The sequence below is a fragment of the Ammospiza caudacuta genome, chromosome 18 (genome assembly GCF_027887145.1).
Source record: "Ammospiza caudacuta isolate bAmmCau1 chromosome 18, bAmmCau1.pri, whole genome shotgun sequence".
Classification (NCBI taxonomy): Eukaryota; Metazoa; Chordata; class Aves; order Passeriformes; family Passerellidae; genus Ammospiza; species Ammospiza caudacuta.
In genome coordinates, this window is record NC_080610.1 from 4,073,263 (window position 1) to 4,094,979 (window position 21,717).

General features: G+C 47.8%; 3 protein-coding genes across 3 annotated transcripts; all 3 read left to right on the top strand.

Annotated features, from left to right (window-relative positions):
* The first annotated feature begins 1,488 nt into the window (after positions 1-1,488).
* LOC131565868 (macrophage migration inhibitory factor-like) lies at positions 1,489-4,991 on the top strand. The gene is made up of 4 exons (XM_058816951.1): positions 1,489-1,503; positions 1,631-1,738; positions 4,135-4,307; positions 4,756-4,991. Exons 1-4 carry the CDS (start codon positions 1,489-1,491, stop codon positions 4,820-4,822), a joined length of 363 nt encoding a protein of 120 aa, XP_058672934.1. The 3' UTR covers positions 4,823-4,991.
* Positions 4,992-7,120: 2,129 nt separating this feature from the next.
* Positions 7,121-9,399, top strand: LOC131565822 (macrophage migration inhibitory factor). The gene is made up of 3 exons (XM_058816890.1): positions 7,121-7,343; positions 8,155-8,327; positions 9,132-9,399. The coding sequence occupies exons 1-3, from the start codon at positions 7,236-7,238 to the stop codon at positions 9,196-9,198; spliced, it is 348 nt and encodes a 115-aa protein (XP_058672873.1). The 5' UTR covers positions 7,121-7,235; the 3' UTR covers positions 9,199-9,399.
* Positions 9,400-10,553: 1,154 nt separating this feature from the next.
* On the top strand, positions 10,554-21,047 carry DDX51 (DEAD-box helicase 51). The gene is made up of 16 exons (XM_058816617.1): positions 10,554-10,585; positions 10,793-11,169; positions 11,534-11,772; positions 11,869-12,019; positions 13,425-13,570; positions 14,377-14,448; positions 14,608-14,714; positions 15,294-15,402; positions 15,769-15,914; positions 16,544-16,736; positions 17,334-17,449; positions 17,537-17,653; positions 18,527-18,628; positions 18,889-18,952; positions 19,558-19,692; positions 20,553-21,047. Exons 1-16 carry the CDS (start codon positions 10,563-10,565, stop codon positions 20,577-20,579), a joined length of 2,124 nt encoding a protein of 707 aa, XP_058672600.1. The 5' UTR covers positions 10,554-10,562; the 3' UTR covers positions 20,580-21,047.
* The last annotated feature ends 670 nt before the right edge of the window (positions 21,048-21,717 follow it).

Here is a 21,717-nt window from a genome sequence, read left to right on the forward strand (position 1 = left end):
CCACAAACGTGGGCTGGAAATGAACACTGACATTTCATCTCCTGACTTGTTGTTTGCTGAATTCTTACAGCAAGGGTGCTACAGTGAAGGAACTAACTTAAAATCAGCATACCCCACACAATCATGGAATGGATTGGGTTGGAAGGGACCTTAAGGATCATCTAATTCCACCCCCTGCCATGGGCAGGGATGGCACCATTTGGGTCAGGTTGTTCAGGGCCAGTCAACCTGATCTTGAACACAATCAGCTTCAGCATGTTCATACAGAAGTTTTCACAATGAAAAAGTGTTTACTTCGATTACACCATTCAATGCAACATTTAGTGCAAGCTATAGAAAGCCTGGAGAAAATGGAGTGAGTAGAAAAGCTCTTAACTCAGAAACAACTGGGTACAAGGACATACATCACATTTAGCATGGAGAGATGATCAAACCATTTATGTTATTTCCACCAGCATTTTCACCCTGCTGTCCCCACACATCTCACTGTGAACACCCTCTATCAAACTCCATGTGATCCCTCTAAATCACTTCTCTCATGTAAGGCTGTTCCAAGCAGTGAGATGATCCCAGCCTTGCCCTGCACTCCTCCAGTCTGGATCAAAGCTGCTCCTGTGGATTTCCTATCTCTCAGGAGTTAGGACTGTTATGGAACTATTTGCACAACAAAGGAGCAAGTTGAAAACAAGCCTTCTCTGAGCATGTAGGATGCATCACCACGCTGGAAAATCAAGATTCTGATTTTAAGGCATCTTTGTGGTGACTTAGTCATGGTTCAGGAAAGGTCTGCACAACATGTGCCACTGGAGGGTTTTTGTTATGGTCTGTTCCACAGAGAGAGTTTCAGACCTCACAATTGAATTATTCATCCCATTTTTAAGAAACAATTACTAGCTTGCATAAAGAGGTGCATTACAACCTGCCCTCAGCCTCTGAAACACTTGATATTCCATTGGTTTAATGACTGGGTATGATAGTGTTCACAGGGGTCTGAGGATGAGGGGAGAGACAAGGATCTGACTCCATGTTTCAGAAGGTTTGATTTATTATTTTATGTTATATATTATATTAAAACTATACTAAAAGAATAGAAGAAAGGATTTCATCAGAAGGCTGGCTAAGAATAGAAAAAGAAAGAATGATAAAAGCTTCTGTCTGGGACAGAGAGTCCAAGTCAGCTGTGATTGGGCATTAATTAGAAACAACCAACATGGGCCAATCCCAGATGCACCTGTTGCATTCCACAGCAGCAGATAATCAATGTTTGCATTTTGTTCCTGAGGCCTCCCAGCTTCTCAGGAGGAAAAATCCCCAAGGAAAAGATTTTTCACAAAACATGTCTGTGACAACTGGGCTGTCTCCAAACACAAGGGGTCACTTTGGATGCTTTGGTTTCCAGGGTGCAAAGCTGGGTTCCCCCCCAGGCTGTGTTAGCAGCTGCAGATGGCACAGCCAGCCTCCCCCTCCTGGGACACTGCCACCCTCCCAATGCACCTGCTGGAGGTAGCACTGACTGTTCAGAGGCTCCTGAGGTGCTCACTGGCACAGTGGGCTGGGCCAGCTTGTGGTGAGTTAGAAATAGAGCTGAGAACAAGGTGAGCTGAAAAAAAAACCTGCTTGCGATCCAAAGAAGCCTAAATTCATTGTTAACACAAATATAAGCAAGGCCAAAGTTCCAGAATCTTTTGCAGGGGAGCTCACCCAACAATTATCAAAAGCATTGGGCAAACCAGCACAGGTAAGTCCATTTGCTGAAATGTTTTCCTTCTTTAATCAGCTGTGCCTATGCAATGATCTGTTTCTGAGTGATAGCCTTGATAAACTAATATAGCTAATGACTCACCAGGATTTGCAGTCTTCTCTCTGGGAGAACACCAAATACTTGTTCACTGTGGCTTAGTTTTGTTGAGGTCTCAAAACCCTGGAGTGTTCAAACTAAATTTGTGTGGGATGATATTGCATGTATTTATCTGTAGATGAGGACACTGGATGATGTGGGGATGTGTCCACAGGTACCTGTGAATCCCTCTCAAGAACCTGAAAAGCAAATCTCAGCCTCCACTTCCTTGCTGAGAGCTATTGAATAAGTGCCTGCTATTTACCAAACTGCCTGGCACCTAGTGGTTACAGTTGAAGCACAAAAATTATTTATTCAGCTTGCTTGGACATCTGGCAAAAATATCTGTGTGGCATCCTGCTATTTGTAATCAAAATAGCAGAGTAAAAGCTGCCTGCTGGTTTCACTACCAGACTGGAGGGGTTTTACTTGCCAAAACATGGCAGGTAAATATGGCAGTGTGCTACTGAGGTGAGGCCCTGAAACACTGGTATTGAGGGGCTGAGAAGGATTTATAAGGCTGTTCTTTTCTTAATACTGACTGGCCACTAGTCACTGTATCAGCTGCTTGCTGAAGGTTGTAGAATATGAAAAACCAAAAGAAAACTTCTCTACAGAGCTGAAAACTTCCTACCATGAGCTGTACCTCAGCAGTAGCTTTAGTGAATTGGCTGTGGATCTGTAGCTGCTTGTTTAAGCACCCTTGGTGCATATTCACAGCCCATTTTCAGAAAATGTTCGCTTTGTTTTGGGAGTGATGCTTTGAAACTGTGGAAAGAAGGAAGTTTTGGTGCCTACAGAAAGGGTCTGAGGACTCCCCAGCAAATCTTTCTCCAAGCACTGGGACACCTGAACACATCAAATTCTTACATAAAACTGATGTGTTTTATCTCTCTTTTAAAAATCCAATTTTTATCAGTCTAGCAAACAAGGACTTGCTGTTGGGGGGGCAAGGGGTGTGTCTTGCATAACAGCTTCTGAATATAAAGCTAGAGGCCAGGGCTGGGATGCAGCTGGAGCAGGTTTGTGCAGCTGTGTGGAAGGGATATGTAATGGGACTTAGAGATATACAGGGAATAACAAAGGGATTTTTCTGAAGAGGACATACAAGCTCTTCGTGACAAAGGAGGCAATAGGAAAGGGAGAGTCTCTTAGTTATAACACAGAAAGAAGGAAAGGATTAGGGTGGGCTGGAATGCAGAGCTTTCCTCTCACAGGAAACTGTGCCATTTGGGAAAAATATGGATTTTTAATCAAATAGGGTTTTTTTCCTATTGGAAGAACTGTTCCAAATATTTTCAAACTGTTCTAAGAAGAGAATAATGCTGATTAATGCCTCAACTTGATTTTTATTTTGATAGTGACAACCTGCTTCCTGGGTAGGAGTTAAAGGCATGGATGTACCTACACTTGGCACAAAGTCAAGAGCACGTGGTGTCCAGACAGGGGAGAGCAGGGCCAAGCAAGTGGTACCTCAGCAGGATCTCCTTGGCTGATCCTGTGCTGCTGTGGTCTGATGCACCTCACACCCAAACAAACTGTAAATGATGGCCAACACTAATTACCCAGCCAGCTCCTGGTACTCAGGCTGCCTTGTTTTACCAAGAGGGTGAAGTGCTGCTCAGTTCCAATGATGCACTGCTAATGAACGTGGGGAAGAGCAGCACAGGGGGCAGATGGGTGCCAGAGGAGCTGATCCCCACATTCCCCAGTGGGTGGATCTGACACTGTGTATTAGCACGGGGGAAAATGGAGGGCCGGTCATTAATATTAACATAGATACTTTCTTCTGTTTTTCCTGATATCAAGAACAACAGCAGGATTAGGCTGTGTTTTGTTTAATGAGGTGCATGTTGATTTAGGCCTCTGCAGTGTCAGTTCACATTTCCCTCAGCAGGGAAGACTGCAGCAGGAGCCAGTGAGGTGCAAAATCCCTCTGGAACGCAATGGGCAGCAGGAGCATTGCACTGCCCCTTGTGCCTGACCTTCCCACAGGGCAGGGAGAGCCTGCTGGCCTGGAGGAGGTGCTGCAGGTACCACAGGTCACTGAGCTCCTGGAGCTCCTGCACTAGGAACCCTAAAAACTATGGAGTCTTTGCACTGGCCTTTGACACAGGAGTGAGGATCTTGGAGTAGAACACAAATCTAGACAGTAAGATGTCAACAAATGAAAGTCTTGCATATCAAAAACATGCACTTATTTTCACTGCAGTTTAGGTACATAAATGCCTTCCTGGATTTTTAAAACTTTTCTTAACATGGTGAAGAAAATAACATTCATTTTCTTCTTCCAACAGTATCTAGCAATACAGATCTCTCCTGATCAGGTGATGTCCTTTGGTGGCTCCACAGACCCTTGTGCTGTGTGCTTTCTCTACAGCATTGGAAAGACAGGGGAGCAGGAGAACAAGGGCTACTGCAAATTGCTTTGTGAGCTGATGAGCAAACAGCTGAAAATACCATCTGACAGGTGAGCTCATACAGCAACTTGTCTGACATGACTTTCCACAGATTGTTAGAGCTATTCATCCCAGGCTGGTCCTTTGGTGTTTTCTATTAATGTGCTGATTAAAGAGACCAAATGCCAAGTCAACTGAGCAACTCCCCAGCTAAAAAGAAAAGAACCATTGCATGAGCTGCAGTGCTGATGTCCACAAGCTGCAGAATTCCTTGGTTAAAATGATGTAGGTTCAGACACTGTATGTACCCACAGATATCATGTGCAAAAGACCCAGTGCAGACATAAGAACCTGATCACTAGGAACTCCAGAATGCAAGGAGATGGGGCATGAACAGGACAGGGGGAAGGGAGTGCAAGGCCTGGGAAGGACAAAGCCCCAGGGGAGATCTGCAGCCTGTCCTGAGCAGCCTGCAACACTCTGCTCCCAGCTGGTAACAGTGCCTGTCTTCCCTTGCAGAATCTACATCAGCTTCTTTGACATCAGTGCTGGCAATGTGGGCAGGAATAACAGCACCTTTGCTTGAGGTGCCCTGGGGTGACCACAGCCTACTCCTGAACCCTCACCGTGGCTGAGAACTGCAGTTCCAGAGAACTCTGGCATCTGCCCAATGCAAAAGGCACTGGTATCATAGTTGCTGCTACCACTGCTGTTTATCTTGTCTGATGCTTAAATAAAATGCAGCAGAAATCTTTTGTCTGAGACCTTCTTGTTACTCTGGGAAGACCTGTAGTTGAGATGGGGGGTGCCTTCTCAAAATACTCTCAAGAGGAGCTTTTCTTTCAAAAAAAGGTTTAGTCATATATGAAGATGAACACTCCTTTTGCCTTTGCCCTGTCCTCAAGAGCCAGATTTCAAGAAGAGATAAATACATCTTGACCTGGTTTCAAGACACATTTAAGTTAATAGATGTGGAAATGTTGCACATGGACCACCCTTCAAAAGGAGCACAGACATGATTAGCTCTGATTTAAAAGGGATGGACTGCAGTCCAGGCCTCTTTAGGCCTAGCACTACAGGGATATCTATCTGAGTAACAGAAAAATTTGTGCTGGGTATCTCCCAGGCCTCAGCACAGGCAGAGGGAGTGAGTGGAAAAAACCACTGTACACTGCTGTGCCCTCCCCTTTCCATCCACTGAAAAAATTGTAGTGACAGCGAAGATTAGAGCTCAGCTCAGAAAGGGGCAGAGGCACAGCAAACCACAGTAATTCCTAGGGACTGAAGTGGTGAATTATTTATGAAAGGAAGATTTGCATACAAATATTTATTATTTAAGCCCTTGGTCAGATAAAATCATTTGCTTCCAAAGTAAAATAAAAGATTGAGCAGAGAGGTTTCCTGAAATTCTATAGTGAAGTGTATTGTGAGTTTTTCTGGAAGAGCAAACCTTATCACAGCCCCATTCTGAACTCTATTGTTAACATCCCATTGTGTCCCTACCACAGCTTTGCCTCGCAGCCACAGACTTCAAATACAGACCTGCACCTCAAACAATAAAAATGCTTTGTCGGGATAACAAATGGAAGCTGCTTTAGTCAGTCAGGGAGGCAAAAGAGAATTAAATTGCAGATGTCTCTCCTTTGAGTGGCTGCCACTCTGGGCCTGGCAGGCCACAGGGCAAACACACCAGTGGTGCTGCGGCTGTCAAGCTTTCCTCCCTGCACACGCAGAATCCCCACCCTACCTCCATGCACCAAAGCTAGGAGGCAGGAAGGTGAGAGGATTGAGTGGGACTATCCTCAGCAGGGAGCTGAGGATATCAGAGGGAGGAAACTTAATCAGTTCTTAGTGGCTGTTCTTAAGCACTGTTAATCACTAGAAAAGGAAGTGCTGCAGTTCTCAGCGTTATAACCTGTGTCACTCCAATGCATTCCCATATGACACCGTCCCTTACTCCTCACTCAGGGCCGTGAGTGCTCACATCTGTAACATGTGTGGGCAAGCTTTCCAGCAGCAGCAATGCACGACTGCTGTGTGTGCAATGTCTGGGCACAGAGGGCTCCGGGCCTGATCCTCTTTAGCCTTCCTGTGAGTCATTTCGGGAGCAGAGCAGCGCTGCCGCCGCGGGGACAGGCAAGAGCCAGGCTGGGGAGCCGTGCCCTGGCAGCCGCCTACGTGCATCGCATCACACAGCGCACACACGGCTCGGCTCTGCCGCCTCACCTCCAATAGGCACGCACGCTTCATTCCTAAGCAAAACAAAATTCACCTCTGCCTCTTTCCAGCAGAAAAATATGATGTGAGAATGGGGAGGCTGAGGAGCAATAGGTAATTTTTAATTTGATTTAAATACATTAGAGAATAATTTATATGGCAGCAAGGCAGACGTTTCTGCTTACACCGAGCTAAAGCTGTACACGCAGTTAAAGCAAAACCGCTACAAATGTTACTTTATTTTGCAAAAGAAAAAAATTCTCAGAGTCAGGGCAAGTACCCCTTTTTGCAACTGCCAAGCTGGGCCTGTATCCCTGTCTGGCCCTGATTCCGCAGAAAGCAATGGGAATGCCACAGCGGCAGCATCACATGCGCTGACACCAGGTTATGTATGAGCTGCCCAGAGCGCCCGGACCGCGTTCCGGGAAAGAGCCCGTAACAAACCCGCACAAAATGTTCAGTGGCATTACTGAAAAGTGGCAGTAACAAAGCCAAGGAATAACGGCGGAGCGGGGGACACCTCCGGTCGAGAGGCGGCCGCGGGAGGGGTCAGCACCCCGCGGCGGGGGCTGCAGACGGCAGCGCCGGTGTGTGTCCGTGTCCGTGTGTCCGTGTGACCCCGCCCCGCTCCCTCCCCTCCCTGCCGGGCGGGGCCGCTTACACGTCCGGGGCGGCCCCGCGCACTAAAAGCGCCGCTGACGCCTCCCCGCTCCACTGCGCTGGTCCCGCCGCTCGGTTAAGCTCCCATCGCCGGCCCCGCCGCCCCCACCACCGCCGCCACCATGCCCATGTTCTCCATCTACACCAATGTCTGCAAGGACGCCGTGCCCGACAACCTCTTGGGCGACCTCACCCAGCAGCTGGCCAAGGCCACGGGCAAGCCCGCGCAGGTGAGGGCGGGCAGCGGCGCGAGCACGTGCGCGGCGGGCCCGGCGGGAGGGGCGGCGGCGGCGCGGCCCGGGGGCACCTCCGCTCCCGCGGGGCCTGGCCCGAGGAGCAGCTGCGGCACAGCGCGGCGGCGGCCCCGCTGCTCCGGAGGAAGGAGCCGGTGCCCGTTCCACCCCGAGTCTCCCGATGGCCAGCCCCTGGCGGGAGCAACAGCCGGGCCTGCGGGAGCGCGGCGCTCACGTAGCCGGGGGTGTGCTGCGCCTGTGCTGGCGGTGGCGATGCCAGCGGCGGAGCTGCGCAGTGGCGCGGAGGGAGCCGGGCAGAGGCTCGGGTAGACCGAGCCCTGCGGGCGGCTCCTGCCGGCTCAGCCATCCGGCACGGCCCCTCCTGGGCCAGACTGCAGGAGCCTGCTAAGAGCGAATCGGTGCCCGGCTCTCCGGCAGCTCCGTGATTTGGGGATCTGAGCCCCGGCACGCAGGCACAGGTTTTGGGCCCTTATCTCGCTCCGCCCCGCGCGGTGGCGCGGCTGTGGCGGGCGGGAGTGCCTGCCTGCCTGGTCGGCGGCTTTGTGCACACATAACCGCGTTCCCAAAGCTGAGAGCCGGGCCGAGGGTCCCCGCAGCCCCCAGAGCCGTGCCCCCCGTGGGGGCTGCCGGGCCGGAGCCTCCCCTGGGCCTGGGAGATGCGCAGGGGGCAGCACTGAAGAGCTGCCTGACCCCAATACAACCGCTCTGTTTAGAGTTGGTACCTAAAGCTGATTTTCGTCACTTCAGCCAGCCTGTGACAGAGTGTTTCCCTCCCTCCCTCCCGCAGTACATAGCTGTGCACATCATACCTGACCAGATGATGTCCTTCGGGGGCTCCACTGATCCCTGCGCGCTCTGCAGCCTCTACAGCATCGGCAAGATAGGAGGGCAGCAGAACAAGACTTACACCAAGATGCTGTGTGATCTGATCTCCAAGCACTTGCACGTATCTGCAGACAGGTAAGGCTGGGACACGGTTCAACCATATTTACTTGGCTTTCTGAAACTGCTTTGAAAAGGCTGTTTAAAAATTTAAAAGGCCAGGAATAAGTTTTGGAAAATACCAAGTGATTGCTTGCAGCGCTTTAATGTTCACATAAGAATTCAGTGCCTGCCTCTTTCCCTGGAGAGTGCTCTGTTCAATTGTTTTCCTCTTCTGAGAGTAGGGAAAAACACCAGAGCACTGACAAGTTGCCCAGTGTGTTTTCTGCCTCTGAGGTGTGATGTGTTGTCCTCTGGGGAGGCAAGGCTGAATGCACGAGCAGGGAGCAGTAACAGGCTGGAGCTGAGACAGGAGTAGAGGCAGCAGGCTGTGAGCAGCTCCCTGCAGGCTGCAGGGTTCAGGAGTGTCTGTGGGCAGCTGTGAGGGATGGGAAGAGCCTGGAGCCACCAGGGTTGAGGGGAGACACACAGAGCCAGGCCTGAGGACGTGCTTAACTCCCTGAGCCTGCCAGCGCGTGTGAGGGACTGCAGGGCTCAGAAACAAAAGGGGCTGATCTCTGGAAATTCTTGGCAGGCTGCTAAACAAAATGTGTCTGGACAGTCCCTGACTGCAGAATAATTCATATTTTAGAAAAAGTACAAATTTGAGGACTGAGAAGTATTGACTGTTTGGAGGCGCCACCAGATTTTTGGTAAAGATGAAGCTTAATGTTTTTTTGTAGCAGAACAACAGAATTTCAACACTGTCCCTTGTTGTGTTGTCCCAACTTACATAAATAAGTTATAAGGTTATTGTTATTTCCTCCTGTACCTTTTCTGCAGGGTCTACATCAACTACTTCGACATGAACGCTGCCAATGTGGGCTGGAACGGCTCCACCTTTGCATAGAGCTCTCCTGTGTGTCTGAAGAGGCTGTTCCTGGACCTCCCCTCACCCTGCCCTGTAGCACAGACCACAGCACCAATGGCCCTGTGTTGCACTTTGTGCACTCTCACAGATTGATGGCTCCTTGCTAGTGTGTTTAAATATTGCTGCTTCAACATTCCTCTGTTTTCTCTGTGTAGAAAACAAATAAAGATTTAGAAGTAAGCTGTGTGGTGTAGGCTTTGGCAGGCTGGGGATGGAGTTGGGCAATTGCTGACATGTCTGTTCCACTCTGATCCTAAAGCAAACAAAAGGGATGGTTTGGGTTTGCCCGTGTTTCTTAGACACAGTATTTCACACTATGGTGGCTAGGGCTGGTTTCTGACAGCACTCCAGTGGTTTTTACCTTGCTGTAGGTGTGTTCAGGGCTGCTCATTGCTCTGAGGTTTGGTTTTGGGTTGCGTCTGCTGTTTCTGCAGTCCTTGGACCAGCTGTGTGCCTGCTGCTTCAGGGCAGCTTATGTGTGGCCAAAGGAGCACGGAAGGAGTGCTTTTGCTCACTGAGGGGAAATGCTGTTACCCACATTGCTGTAATGGCCCTCAGTGCCGTGGGAGCTATGCAGGGGCCTGCAGCACTGTGGGGAGCTTCAGTGTGCTCTGCCAGCCCGTCCTTTGCTGTGGTATGCTCTGTCCCACACGGATACTGTGCTGTGCCAGCCTGTCCCTCACAGGTGCTGTGCTGTGTCCCGCACTGGTGCTGTGCCCTTTTCCAGCCCATTCCTCGCTGGTGCTGTGCTGTGCCAGCCTGTCCCTCAGGTCCTGAGCTGTGTCCCTCATAAGTGCTGTGCTCTGTCCCACACAGATGCTGTGCTGTGTCTCTCAGAGGTTCTGTGCTGTCCCACCCACCCATCCCATGCTGGTGCTGTGCTCTATCCTGCCCTGTCCCTCACAGATGCTGTGTCCTGTCCCAGCTCGTCCCTCGCCAGTGCTGAGCTGTGTCCCTCACAGGTGCTATGCTCTGTCCCTCACGGATGCTGTGTTGTCCCTCACAGGCGCTTAGCTGTGTCCCTCACAGATGGTGTGCTGTCCCAGCCCATCCCCTCGCCAGAGCTGTGCTGCGTCCCGCACTGACGCTGCGCCTGTCCCAGCTGGCCCAGCCGGTCCCTCGCCGGTGCTTGTGTCCTGCCGCAGCCCATCCCGGCTCCGCCGCTCCCGTCCCTCCCCTCAGCGCTTTCCCGCCCTCCCCTCAGGGCCCCTCTGTGCGCACGCGCGGCGCTCCCCTCCCCATTCCCCCCCCGTCCGGCAGGGGGCGCGCTCACCCCGCGCCTGCTGCAGGCTTCCCTCGCGGGGCGCGATGACGTCATCCGTGTGCGGCGGCGCGGCGCGGCCATGGCGCTCTTCTGTATCCGCAGGTACCGTGGGCATGGCCCCGCTCCCGCTCCTGCTCTCCTCCTTGCTTCGATCCCCGCTCCTCTCCTACACCCGGACCCTGCCCCGGGCGCTGCCTTAGCCGCGGGCTCGGGCCGGGGGAACGTGTCCGGAGCTCAGTGCGGGCGGTGCCTGAGGGGTCTGTGTGTGCGGGCGGTGCCTGAGGGGGTTTCTGTGTGGGGCTGTTGCAGGTATGGCGAGGAGGACGAGCGCCAGGAGGAGGCGGAGGCCGAGAACCGGGCGCGGGTCCTGCTGGAGCGGCTGCAGCACCAGGCCAGGGCCCGGCAGCAGAAGAAACAGCGAGAGGAACCGGCCCAGGGAAAGGAGGAGTCGGGGGAGCCCATGCTGAGCCCCGGGAGGGAGCCCCGAGAGGGAAAGGGGAAGAGGAAGAGGGAGAGTGAGGAGCAGCCCAGTGCGCATAAGCAGAAGAAGGTAAAGACAAAACAGCCCCGCAGCCCTTCGGAAGAAAGGGCTGGCACTGAGGAGGCAGCAGATGGCAGCAGCCCCGCAAAGAAGAAGAAAGCAAATAGAAGAAAATCGAAAGTGCAGCAAGAGGGGACTGAAGCAGGTGAGGATAAAGTGAGGCTGCAGGATTTCAGTTCATTGTGGGTGGTAGTTTCCACAGAAAAGTGGACACGAGTTGCTCTTTGAGGACCTTGCCCAGTTTACCTGGTTTTGTTTTCATCTCCTTTTTTTTCAAGGCCCCATACTGTGAACCTTGAGAATCAGTTAGTGTAAGGGCAGGAGGGAAGCACATACATCATCTCAGTCTTGTGTCTGTACCAGCAAAGAAATGTTTGTCCTCTGCACTTGTCTTCAGGAAAAAAGAGCTTGCAAGTTGTTGCTTAAGTCCCGTGTTGTAGCATTGCCAAATCCCCTTTCTGTGGTGTGCTCTGACCTGTGGCTTTGTGTTGCTGTCACCCAAATTCCAGATTCTGAAGAAGACCTCAAACAACAGGACAACAGAAACAACTTTAAAAAGAAGTCTGATAAGGGGAGGAAGACAGATGAGGAAACACAAGGAGATGAAACAGGGAAGAAGGAGAGTAGTGAAAAAGCTGAAGGAAATAAAACTACAGAGGAGGAGGTGCCCTCAGTAGCCTCAGGGGCAGATTGTGCCCCCTCCAGTATGATGATTCTCGGAGACTACGAAGCAAAGCCAGTGCAGAAGGTAAGCAGCCTGACTGAATTTTGATCATGATTAGGAATAGAGAGTTTCTTACAAGTTTATTTTACGTATTGTGTGCTGCATTCTCCTTCCCATCAGGTGCAGCCCTTCCTGCCTCAGTGGCTTGCTGAGCCCCGGCGGGTGCAGAAGCGCATCAGGGACAATCTGTGTCCAGTCAGGGATGTGCCAGGAATCCACCCCAGGCTGCTGAAAAAGCTGCAGATGAATGGAATAGACTCCTTTTTCCCAGGTGCCTTTCCAGTGCTTTTGTTTCTTTCTAAAGGGACTTAAAGAGTTCCTGCAGGCTGGTGCTGTGTGTTTTGTGTAGGCAGTGAAGTAAAACAGGACAAAATGGAAGTGATTGTAGGAGATTTAACCCTTCTTTCTCAAAACTTTGTCTGGGCTGAGTAAAAGTCTGTTACCTGCTCATAAATACAGCTTGGAGTGATGGCTCAGAGCTGCCCAGAGAAAGAAGTCTTAACTTGTGTCCTCACAGTTTTCTGTGGTGGTGTTCACAGGGTCCCAGGATGAGGGAAGAGATGAGGATCTGACTCCATGTTTCAGAAGGCTGATTTACTATTTTATTATATATTATATTAAAACTATACTAAAAGAATAGAAGAAATTATTTCATGAGAAGGCTGGCTAAGAATAGAAAAGGAATGATAACAAAAGCTTGTGGCTGACCAGCAAGTCTGAAACCACCAGACTGTGATTTACCATTAGTTAGAAACAACCACATGAGACCAATCACAGATGCACCTGTTGCATTCCACAGCAGCAGATAATCAATGTTTACATTTTGTTCCTGAGGCCTCTCAACTTCTCAGGAGGAAAAATCCTAAGGAGAGGATTTTTCATAAAACGTGTCTGTGACAGTTTTCCTCCTTGTGGAAGCTTGTGCTTCAGCTCCTTCCTTTCCACTGATCAGAGCTTTCTGGAAACTCATTCAGCTCATTAAAGCACTACAAAAATATCCAAACAAAAAGAGAAATGTGTTTGTTTTCTGTTATTTTGCCAGTTTTGCAAACAGATACAATAAATGCCTGTTCTTAAATAAGAAGAAAGGCCAGCTGGATGCAAGGACAGAGGGTGACCTCAGTCCTGGGGACTTAGGCTGTGTCTGAGGCCTATCAGGGTCATGCTGGGAAGCCAGCACACTGTGTGTGTATATATATATATATATATATATATTTATATGTATATAAATGCAATATACATATGTATATATCTATAACTGCTATATATATATATATATATACACACTCACACACATATACATATATATATATATACATATATATATTGCAGTTATTATAGTGTATAGGTAGAAGTTGAGGAGGGCGAGTTTAGGGTTGTAAAGATAATGATTGCTATTCACCCTTGGTGGGAGATGGAAGAAAAGGCTAGGATTTTTCAGATTTGTGTTTGGTTGAGTCCTGTTCATCCTCCCAGGGCTGCTGAGATGATAGTCAGGATAGTTAGGGGTTTAGTGAGGGTGAGGTTATGTAGAGTAGTGCGATTGGAGGGAGTTTTATGACAGTGAATAGGAAATGCTTTTATGTAACATTTTCAGCTCTGCTTTTCCATAACATTTTCAGCTGTTGGTGGGTTGGTGAAGCATACAGTGAGTGTTTGTTTGTGGTTTTGCTCAGTGCAGGCAGAGGTGATCCCTGCCATCCTGCAGAGTGCAGCCCATGGGTTCCTGCTGGGCCGGGGCGGGTTCCGCCCCAAGGACATCTGTGTGTCAGCCCCCACGGGCAGTGGGAAAACCCTGTCCTTTGTCATCCCCATCGTGCAGGTGAGCCCATCCTCTGGGAAGTAGCTCTGGAAAAATGCTGGCATTGCTTTTGTGTGGTGGTGTTCACAGGGGTGTTAGGATGAGGGAAAAGACGAAGATGTTGACTCTATGTTACAGAAATTTTGATATATCATATATGTTATATATAAATAATATAATAATATATATTAATATTACTATATTATATATAATAATTGCATATAATATTATATATGTAATCCATTATATTAAAACTATACTAAATGAATAAAAGAAAAGATTTCATCAGAAGGCTAGCTAAGAATAGAAAAAAGAGTTATAACAAAAGCTTGTGACTGACTGAGACGGTCTGGACAGCTGGACTGTGATTGGCCATTAATTAGAAACAATTACATTGACACCAATCACAGATGCACCTGTTGCATTCTACAGCAGCAGATAACCATTGTTTACATTTTGTTCTTGAGGCCTCTCAGCTTCTCAAGAGAAAAAATCTTAAAGAAAAGATTTTTCATAAAACATACCTGTGACACTTTTGTTCAGGCAAAACCTGAACTTCAAAGCAGGTGGAAAAGCCAAGGGATTTGTGGGTATAAGGCAGGAGATTGGCAGCTCAGAGCTGTCTGAGGGAGCTTCTTGTCAGCTTCCCACTCCTTTTCTCAGACAGCAGGCACAGCATGAGGAGTTGTGAGGGTGGGGAGAGGAAAATGGAAACATAAAACTGGGAGAATGTTTTATGTTTTTTACCATCTTCTCTCACTAGTTAAGCCCAAGAACCCTGTTGTGCCCTGTGCTGTCAGGGACTCACTGGGCCTCTGTTTTGGCAGGTTCTGTTGGATCGAGTGGTTTGCCACGTCCGAGCTCTGGTTGTTCTGCCCACCAAAGAGCTGGCACAGCAGGTATGTGACTCCTCCCCATAGCTGGGCTGAGGGGCAGGCTGTGCAGCCAGTGCTTTGGCTGTCCTGTGGAGCAGGCTAGGACCTGCCAGAGGATTTGATGCTGTTCATGGAATGGGAAGTACTCCCTGCAGCTGACAAAGCCTCTTGACCTCTTTGCAGGTGAGTAAAGTGTTCAACGTTTACACTGACGGGACAGGTCTGAAGGTCGTTTTGATTACTGGCCAGAAATCTTTTGCAAAGGAGCAGGAGATGCTTGTCCAGAAAAAGTAGGTGAAAAGGTATTTTGACAAGGTTTATAGAGATTGCATGCTAATTAATGTTATTAAGGTGGGGTCAAGATATGGACTATTGCAGCACAGCATCAGGCTTTTATCAGGGCTTTGGATAATGGGTTTATTTGCTGGACTATCATGGCTTTGGCTCTCATGGTTTTGGATAATGGGTTTATATGCTGGACTCTGGTGGTTCTGTCTTTGTCACAGTGCTTGTTACTACCCCTGTTTTGTGATTGTAATGTTTCACTGGATTTTTGGGGTTCTTCACCAGCAAATCCTCAGAATGCAAATGTTTACCTTATGCCCATGGGTGCACATGACTGTGTGGGGTTTTTCTGCAATTAAACTCTTTTGAAGAGCAATGAAGAGTGACACTTTGTTTAAAATAAGGCAGCATAGTGGAGACTGGTGTTTGGTGTCCACCACTGCCCCTGCATGCTCTCCAGCGTCAATTCCATTTGTGAATTTTGTTATTCCTCAGTTAATTGAGTGGTAGGCAAACCTTAAGGTCTCTGCTACAGGCTTTATTGTGAGGAGAGAGACTTACTGATGGGCTGCTTGTCCTTTCAGAGTGACAGGCTACTGCAGCCTGGCTGACATTGTGGTGGCCACGCCAGGGAGGCTCACGGATCACATCAACCAGACCCCAGGCTTCAGCCTGGCACAGCTTCGCTTCCTGGTGAGTCACCAGAGCTCTCCCATCTGAGAGCAGTGTCTGCTACAGCAGTAATTCCTGCTTGCCTCTTGTGTGCAACATAAATTCCTCCCTGTTGGAGCTGTTGTGTGGGCCTGTCTGCACTCCAGATTGAGGAGGGAGCAGTCACAAGATGAGATGTTTGATTCCAACTCGTGACACCCAAGCATCCACCCACTTCCCCTTCTCTCTTAGGCTCTTGCAATCTTGGAGTGAGGATGGGCAAGGAAAGCAATTCTGTTGACTAGAAGCTTCCATTATCTTACCTTCTGGCTCACTGGTTACAGATACAAAGGAAAATAAAACCTGCCAGTATTTAACAAGTGGTGATTTTTATCCTTGTGAACTCAGATCGTGGATGAAGCTGACCGTATGATTGATGACATGCACCAGAACTGTCTGAACCAAATTGTCAGAGCTGCATTCCAAGGAGAAAATCACTCTGGCTCCAACAAGCTTTTTCAGAGGACCAAGCCAGGGCCTTTAACAGCAGCCAGGTAAGTTGCAGAGTGCATTTCTTTGAACTGATAGCACTTGGATGTCACTGCCCTGCCACACAGAGCCTCAAAGCTTCATTCCTCTGAGAAATGTCTGCCAAAATAATGCCAGAGATGTCCTTCAGACTAAGCATTGTGTTCTCCAGGCTTTCCTTATGTGGACTAAAGGAGCATCAAAAGAAAGCACAAACATTGCAAATCTGTGATCCATTTGCACGGTAACTGTAGCAATGCCTTCTGGCACAGCTGAGTAATGGATTTGGAGGAAAACTCTTGCTACTAACTATCTGCAGCTGCTGTTTTTGTACAGCAGTGGCAGAGATGTGTCAGAAACTGAGGCGAATGGCCAAGGGAGGACATGACTAGAATGAGGACAGGGGTAACCAGGGTACAGGTATTTGTGTAGGAGTAATGGATTGGAGTTGTGCACTTGGCTGAGAATGCTCATCAGTTCTGTCTGTGAACTCCACAATAAAACAAGGGTGGAAAAGAACCCAGAGGAAAGGCCCGGGGCAGGAAAAGAGCCCCAAAGAGCATTGACTGCTTCCTTTACATCATGTGAAGGCACTTGGGGTGAATCTCCTTTGCCCCATCCTCAAAGCCCACTTTCTGTGTGCTGTTTCTTTCAGTTCCTGCTCTCCTCAGATACCCTTACAGAAACTGCTGTTTTCAGCCACACTGACCCAGGACCCAGAGAAATTGCAGCAGCTGGATTTATTCCAGCCTCGTCTCTTCACATCTGTGTATTCCGAGAAAAATAGAGATGGAACAGAAACTGAACAAAATACCAATAATAAATACACACTCCCAGAGGGGCTGTCGGTATGATGTGAATTGTTTTTAATAAGTTATGCTTGAAGATTTAATTCTGGACTAATTGTGGTTTTACCCTAAAACAAGTGCGTCTTCCCTGTGTTTCCTTGCAAAAGTGATTTTGGGAGTATTTATGACCCAGAGAGCTGTGCCTTTGCACATTTGTTTTCTCATTACTTAATGTGCATTTGGTTAAGACTTGATTATTTTTTAAATTAATCTGTCTTCATGTGGAATTAAATTTAGCAGCAATGGGGAGTGGAACTAGGAAGTCATGATAATGTAGTAGCCCCTATCAATTGTCCATATGTGTAACAATCATTTCAAGACGTGTGCAGAGGCCAGCCTGTAGGCAGCAGGGCAGTGCATGCTGTTACTTGCTGTGGAGGTGTAAGAGCATGAGAACAGCTCAGCTCTCCTGTCTCCACTCGTGTTGTGTCTGCCAGCCTCTTTGTTCTAAAGGGGATTGCATGATGGGCTCTGGTTTTGGTGCTGTTAGTCAGCTAGGAAACATCCAGGCCTGTGTAAGTCATGGACAGGCAGTGGGTTTCAGGGAAGTCTTGGCAAGAAACGATTTTTGTCTCTGAATTCCTTCCCTGTTGACAGCAATGTTATGTGCCTTGTGACCTGAACTCCAAGCCTTTGATCCTCTTATATTTCATGCTGAAAATGAAATTCACCCGTGTGTTGTGCTTCACCAACTCCAGGGAAGCCTCTCACAGGTAAACATGAGTGAGATCACTGGTGGGGATTGTCAAGGGATCTTTCAGAGATAAAGAAGTGACAGCTTCTCTCTCATTTACCTGCAGGTTGTTCCTGCTGGTTCAGGCCTTTGGTGGAGTCACGGTGGCAGAGTTTTCTTCTCGGTTAACTCCAAATGAGAGAAAGAGAACCATGAAGGAGTTTGAGCAAGGAAAAATACAACTGTGAGCATCTTAACTAGTTTCCTGTATGTTTTCCAGCACAGGCTGTTTGCAGTGTAAAAAGCTAAACAGAACAAGGGACACAGTTACTTGGGGTCTTCTAAAACATGCAGGAGTCTGTTGCAGGAGGGGTGGGAGACTTGGATTTGTAACTTTGAATTGTTTATCCTTCATGTAACTCAGCCTGTTCTACTCTAGCTGCAGTCTGAATTTTTACTGTTGTTTTATAACAAGCAATAAATACAAATGTGTGTTCATAGTTGCCCAAAACACTCCAGGTTTGCAAATCTGGAGTTTAATGTTTGTGCTGGTAGGGTGGAAATGGATGTTGGTGCTGAAATTGTATTTAGTGTTACAGCTTTCTACCAAAGCAATCCCTGCTCAGACTGGCATACAGGTCTCCTTCTACCCATGTCTGTGATTTACATTGTGGTTTTGGTAGCTATATGAGATTGTATCTGTGCAATATCTCTGAGGAAAAGGTAAAATCTTATTTTCTGGGTGTTATTTTTATCCAAACCTGCTGTATTAATTCCTCCTTGACTACTGGAATTTCTCACCTCACTATTTGTGTGTTCTGTGCTTGTGTGGAATGTTCAGATTCCTCAGAGATATATATGAGCTGGGAGGTGTCTGGCATGCTTGGAGAACCTGGAAACACCCCTAATTTTTCATGCTCAGCAGAGGGTGACAGGCCTGTAGTGATGCTTGGAGGTCTGTGGGCAGCTCACAAGGGCAGTGGCACTAAGGGGTGACTTGCAGTGCTGCTGCCAGCCAGAGATCAGCAAGAGTTGTGCTGTGTTCCCTGGTGTTTTATTTGTGTGTGTAGTGCCTGAGATGTTACCTGAAAATGACTATACATACATTTACAAACAGGTTAATCAGCACAGATGCCACAGCCCGAGGGATTGATGTGAAAGGAGTGAATTATGTGATAAACTACGATGCACCCCAGTTCATCAGGACCTACATTCACCGGTGAGACAGCAGGAACAAGAGGAACATGTCTGAGCTTGGTTGATTTTGAAATATTTAGCAAAAGTGACATGCATTTAAAAGGACTTTTAGCTTTTCTTTTTACTTTAAAATGCAAATAGCTTTCTGGCAAAAATTAAGCCTAGCATTGCTTGGAATCAGGGTTTCTTAAAACTGGAGAATTTCAGCATCAAAATCTTGGAGTTGATAATGGCACTGATTGTGGGGCTAACCTGACTTGAAGCTGCTTTCTCTGTTTTCAGGGTTGGAAGAACAGCTCGTGCAGGAGAAACAGGTGTTGCTTTCAGCTTGGTCCTTAGAATTCAGGTATGTCTTTGGTGTGGTGTCACAGACATATTTTATGAAAAATCCTTTCCTTAGGATTTTTTCTCCTGAGAAGCTGAGAGGCCTCAGGAACAAAATGTAAACAATAATTATCTGCTGCTGTGGAATGCAACAGGTGCATCTTTGATTGGTCTCATGTGCTTGTTTTTAATTAATGGCCAATCACAGTCAGATGGCTTGGACTCTCTGGTCAGTCACAAGATTTTATTATCATTCCTTTCAAGCCTTCTGATGAAATCCTTTCTTCTATTCTTTTAGTATACTTTTAATATATAATTTTATTTTAATATAATATATATAATAAAATAGTAAATCAGCCTTCTGAAACATGGAGCCAAGATTCTCATCTCTTCCCTCATCCTGGGACCCCTGGGAACACCACCCCAGTGTGGGATTTATTTGATAAGGATGCATTCAGGGGCATAAAGATCACAAAATTCCTACTACTTCCCACCTTTTCCAGTCAGCTGAGCTTTGTGCTTGGAAACTTCAGTTATTCCTGAGTAAGCAGATGTTCCCAAATGTGCTGATTTTGTAGCTGCTGGGTAGGGGGGTCTCATCTCATCTCCAATGTCTGTGTCGTGCAGGAGCGGCGCTTCCTGCGGATGCTGAGGGATGCTGGCATCCAGGACATCCAGAAACACCCAGTGAAGGGCAACTCCCTGAAGCCACTGGTGCAGCAATATGAGGGAGCTCTGTGTAAGCTCGAGAAGACAGTCAAGGTAACTGAAATGGGGAAGAAAATTAACTGTGCAAGTTGCAGTTTGATTTTTTTTATTGCAATTCATGCTTAGCACAAGTGTTGGAGTCCAGGATCCTTTCCTCCATCTGTGATAGCACCAATTCAGCATTGGTGAAGGCAGCACTGGTGGGTGCATCATTATGGAATACTCTGACAGAAAACCTTTCTGCCTTCCCCACCATTTCTAAGTTAGGCAGCATTCCTGGAGGGGTTTAAAGGATGTGTAGATGTGGCACTTGGGGATGTGATTTAGTGGTAGGCTTGGCAGTGCCAGGTAAATGGGTGGATTCAATGGTCTTAAGGGTCTTTTTCAACCAAAACAAATCTGATTTTTGGTGGTTTTTCTATTTTGCCCTTCTCTTTACCTCTGTAGCTGGGACTTTTGATCTTAGAGGTCTCTTCCAACGTCATTATTCTGTGATTCAGCTACCCAGAGTACTGCAAGCAAAGTGCAGAGATTAAACCTTTTGTCATTACAGAGTTCAAGACTGTAATGTACAGCTGTCTGCAGGCCCTTTTTTGTACACCAATGTGAAGTTGAGAACTTTGACACAAAAGCAGGGTAGCATTTGCCTTGCCAGATGGGTGGACTAGGGATCCTTAATAGAGTTTGTGCTGCATGATTTGGGCAAAGTGTTCTGCTCCCTAATCTGAGAACTCATAAATACCTGGCCCTGAAAAATGGTGATTTTGAGTTGTAGACTAGGAATGTTTGAGAACTGGGACAGAAAGGTTTATTAATAAATTTATTAAATTGTCCTGTTTATCCCTGAAGTCCCTTCTGTGTGGCTCTGGGACAGGGGCATCTACAGTCAACTTGTCATGTTTAATTTTGAACAGAATGAACGAGCACAGAGGCGAGCCTGAGGCGTGGAAGCTGAGCTGGCTGAGGTGGCACTGAAGCTGCTGCGTGGGACAGGCCATGGCTGCTCCCAGCACTGAGTCATGGGCCCCTCAGTTCCTCAGCCTTATCATATCTCATGTCAGTATTGCCTTATTCCTCTTTCAAGGACACTGTGAACAGAGTTCAGTTGCTGGTTTAAAAAAAAGAAAAAAAGATAAATTTTGAGATACAGGTTGTCTTGAAGAGGACTTTGCATCACATCCTGCTGGCATGTGGAAATTACCACCAGCCTCAGCGTTGCCTGATGGAACTGCTGTGCTCCAGTGGTGAGAGCTGGCCCTCACTCCTGCCCTGGGACAATGGTTCTGTGTGTCTGCAGATGCATCAACACCTGTGCAGTGCCTAAAGCAGAAATGGGTTTCAAGAGCTGCTCTAGGTGCACTGACTCCGACTTTTAAGTAAATATTAAATAAATATTATATATATTTTTAAAACACTGTCTAATAAAGATTCCTGGGCTCAGGAATTGGACTTTATGATCTTTGTGGGTCCCTTCCAACTCATGGTATGAGATATTGCTTAAAGGACTTTTCACTGTTACAGCCCTGTGCCTTGTCCTTTTCTTGCCTATGTTGTTTCCCTCTAATATTCTATACCAGAGGTAACAGCAGGTATTGTTAAGTGTACATTGATGTTAATGCAGACTGAAATGTCTGATGTCCAGTATGAATGTCCTGGAGCCAGCTGGTGTCACTGCAAGTCATAAGTCTGAATTTGACATGCCACGGTATTTTTAGCTGTCCTGGCAGAAGGCTTAGAGCTGCCATGTAGCTGTGGCCTGCAACTACTCTCCAAGGGTTGCTTTTCCTTCATGAATGCCTCCAGCTCTGGCTTACTGTTTTGCAAAGAAAAATCAACATACACCAGTATTAGCAGTAAATGGATTGAAAGCTGGCAATCTTGAAGAAATGGGGTTTGAGACTGGTGGTTGAATCTTGTGAAGATAGGAGCAAGGTTGTGTCATAGCACTGAAACAGTGTGGGTTCTCCTGCTGTGCCTGCTTGCTCTCCAGTTGTTTTTCCTTAGCACGGGAGTCACAGGAACGGGAATTCCTCTTGTGCGAGAGCTGTGAGGTGGCAGGGGCAGATCCAGGATGTGCCG

What these genes read in the sequence shown, in the direction of transcription:
- DDX51 (XM_058816617.1), top strand. Translation starts at nt 10,563, where the DNA reads ATGGCGCTCTTCTGTATCCGCAG. An exon ending in GCGCTCTTCTGTATCCGCAG is followed by an intron (nt 10,586 to 10,792) that starts GTACCGTGGGCA and finishes GGGCTGTTGCAG; the next exon opens with GTATGGCGAGGAGGACGAGC. An exon ending in CCAAAGAGCTGGCACAGCAG is followed by an intron (nt 14,449 to 14,607) that starts GTATGTGACTCC and finishes ACCTCTTTGCAG; the next exon opens with GTGAGTAAAGTGTTCAACGT.
- LOC131565822 (XM_058816890.1), top strand. Translation starts at nt 7,236, where the DNA reads ATGCCCATGTTCTCCATCTACACCAATGTCTGCAAGGACGCCGTGCCC. An exon ending in CCACGGGCAAGCCCGCGCAG is followed by an intron (nt 7,344 to 8,154) that starts GTGAGGGCGGGC and finishes TCCCTCCCGCAG; the next exon opens with TACATAGCTGTGCACATCAT. An exon ending in TTGCACGTATCTGCAGACAG is followed by an intron (nt 8,328 to 9,131) that starts GTAAGGCTGGGA and finishes CCTTTTCTGCAG; the next exon opens with GGTCTACATCAACTACTTCG.
- LOC131565868 (XM_058816951.1), top strand. An exon ending in CATTGGGCAAACCAGCACAG is followed by an intron (nt 1,739 to 4,134) that starts GTAAGTCCATTT and finishes TTCTTCCAACAG; the next exon opens with TATCTAGCAATACAGATCTC. An exon ending in CTGAAAATACCATCTGACAG is followed by an intron (nt 4,308 to 4,755) that starts GTGAGCTCATAC and finishes CTTCCCTTGCAG; the next exon opens with AATCTACATCAGCTTCTTTG.